At 41.3% G+C, this 2654-nt stretch overlaps 1 protein-coding gene across 1 annotated transcript in view; it reads left to right on the top strand.

Annotated features, from left to right (window-relative positions):
* The window catches only part of LOC102212007 (netrin receptor UNC5C-like), a 180561-nt gene that overhangs the window by 143117 nt on the left and 34790 nt on the right, over positions 1–2654 (top strand). The window contains exons 6-7 of the mRNA XM_005722072.1: positions 1311–1478; positions 1743–1907. Of these exons, the coding sequence (XP_005722129.1) occupies positions 1311–1478; positions 1743–1907 (333 nt within the window). The remainder of the gene's footprint in view (positions 1–1310; positions 1479–1742; positions 1908–2654) is intronic.

Genomic DNA, 2654 nt, shown 5'->3' with positions numbered 1-2654 from the left:
TGTCCTGGAGGTGTACAGGTCCTGCAAAGATGGGAGTCTGCAGCCAATCACCTTCTCAGCAGAGCGCACAACACGCTGCAGTGTCTGTGGTTGAATTTACTGGTTACTTTCTGATGATTCATTTCTAATTAGGTCTTAGGCAAGGAGTGGGCACTGTCCACTGGGCTGAGACAGAGCTGTCGAGATGCAGCAGTGGAATTTCTACCCACTCCACCCCTCCAGATGCCAACTCTCTCTCATTCTAACTTTATAGCTGATTTCTCTCCTGCTGCCTGTCTAGTCTGCTCTTATCTTTGTCTGCACTGTCCTGCCACATTTTCTCTTGAAACACAGAAACAATAATGCTAAACAACAAAGAAACAGCTAGGTCTAATTACAGGAGGATGCAGATGCATTTTACAGCAGCACAAGTGAAAGACATGAGGCAAAAAGAAAGAGACAAAGGAGGTGAAGAGTTTCAAAGAAACCATGGAAAACAAACCGCAGGATTCATCCAGCAGCAGTTCACCTCTCTCTCTCTCTCTCTCTCTCTCTCTCCCCTACACCGGGTTAAGCAATTTCCGAGCCCCATGATAACTGGTCATTTAACATGTGTTTAGCCAGCTATACAGCTTAATGTGTTTGCATATTTGTGTCAGTCTGTGCCCTTCAGTGGGAATATTTCTGAATGTAAGCACAGCAGTGGAAAATCATGCTGCAGTAGCTGCAGGCTACTTGAAGGGATGCAGATTGTCTGTGTAGTTTTGATGTTCAGGAAAATCCAGCTCTTTTGCTTAAATTTCAACTCAGCTTCCAGACACATGCAGCCTTCTCTAAGATAATTATTTCAGTTCAATAAAACGGCATTTTAAAATCACGGATTGCATCATCATCATTTTTTTTTTTATTATCTCAGACAGTCTACAACATATTCACTGATTCAAGTAGTCATAAAGATTGAGTTCAACTTATTTTATTGACTGTATATGCATACAGTATTAAGCTATAGAAAGCTATAGAAATCTTCAGTCACTAAGGAAAATGTGCATTCCCCAGCTGGTTGGAGAGTGTATTTTCTCGAGGTTGCTGCACCACCTTAGCAACCAGTGGTTGCCAGCTAATCTCTAGGCCTGTGTGACTAGGCCCTTAGATTCCTATCGTTCCAAATCATGGTCAATATAATAGCGCCAAGCTCTGGGACACATGGATGAGTGGACCACAGATACCCAGAAACCCTTGCTAATATGGTATCTTCAAGAGGGTGGGCGTTACATAGTTAAGAAGTGGATAAAGCACTGTATTCATTAAGGGACTGATCTCTGTTTCCGCAGTGAATGGGGGCTGGTCGACATGGACAGAGTGGTCTCCGTGTAACAGCCGTTGTGGAAGAGGTTTCCAGAAAAGAACCAGGAGCTGCACTAACCCTGCCCCTCTCAATGGAGGACTGCCTTGTGACGGACAGGCTATACACAAACTGCCCTGCACCACACTGTGCACTGGTATTCTGTTCTATTCAAGACTGTTTCATTTAGAATACTTCTTTCCATAATACATCCTGGCATATTGTATCTGTATACATTTGGGCAATTTTTTGTCCTGTGCTCAGCTTCTGCATTCAATTTCTGTCTTTTTATGTGTGTACTCTCCCATGCCACATTTTACAGTGTTTAGGAAATAATTGAATTCGTTATCTTCAGTCTCCTCCTTCTAAACCCTCTTTTTTTCCGTCTCTCATTCCCGTGGTCCCCATCCGTTCCCTCTAGTGGATGGTGTCTGGACAGATTGGAGCAAGTGGTCAGCCTGTGGAACAGAGTGTACACAGTGGAGGAGGAGGGAGTGCAACAATCCAGCTCCCAAGAATGGTGGAAAGGACTGCGAGGGTCTCGTCCTCCAGTCTCAAAACTGCACTGATGGACTCTGTATGCAAAGTAAGTGGATAAATAAGGTTCAGAAGCACTGACATATCTCGTCTAAATGCATTGTGTATCATATATTAAATATAGCTATGAACAATCAATAGGCCAAAATAAACAAATGTCTAGCAGCAATCGACCCTAATTAGGCAGACCAATGAATGTTGACACATGGTCAGATTTTTAGCCTAAGGCAGAAGTCTTGGTGAGTGAAGTGTAACGTGACCATTACTGGGTTCATTTTGAAAATCATATCCATCCATTAAAAAAAAAAAATCATAGTTCCATATTTTATAGGTAAAATTAAGAATAGAAATACAATTGCAATATTCAACATAACTGTCTCTTTATTGTAGAAACTATAAACTGCAATTTATCAGGTATACTAGCACATTATATGTGCAAAGCTAAGTTAATGAAATTGATTCTCGAAGAACACTGAGAGATCTATGCTTGTTGTCACATATCACATCTTGCAATGAGCAATGAGTATGCCGATTCTAGCCAATGTCTTACAGTGTCTGTTTTTGAGACGAATTGATTTTACGGAGAGCTGACCTTTAATAAGCCAGGCCATTTGTTGTTGACAATGTGTTCAAAAACCTTTGCCCATGAACAGAAGCCAGAGTGAGTGAAGCTTAGGAAGACAATTAATGGCTTCATTTAAACCAGTCAAAATACCTGCTCTGTATACTGTTTTTAAGGCACATAGTAACACCAATATTTGGAGATTAAAAAAGATGACATAATGGGCAAATTATT

Source organism: Pundamilia nyererei, unplaced genomic scaffold (assembly GCF_000239375.1).
Source record: "Pundamilia nyererei isolate P.nyererei 1_Seehausen unplaced genomic scaffold, PunNye1.0 scaffold00006, whole genome shotgun sequence".
NCBI lineage: Eukaryota > Metazoa > Chordata > Actinopteri > Cichliformes > Cichlidae > Pundamilia > Pundamilia nyererei.
This window is presented reverse-complemented; position numbering and strand designations above follow the sequence as displayed.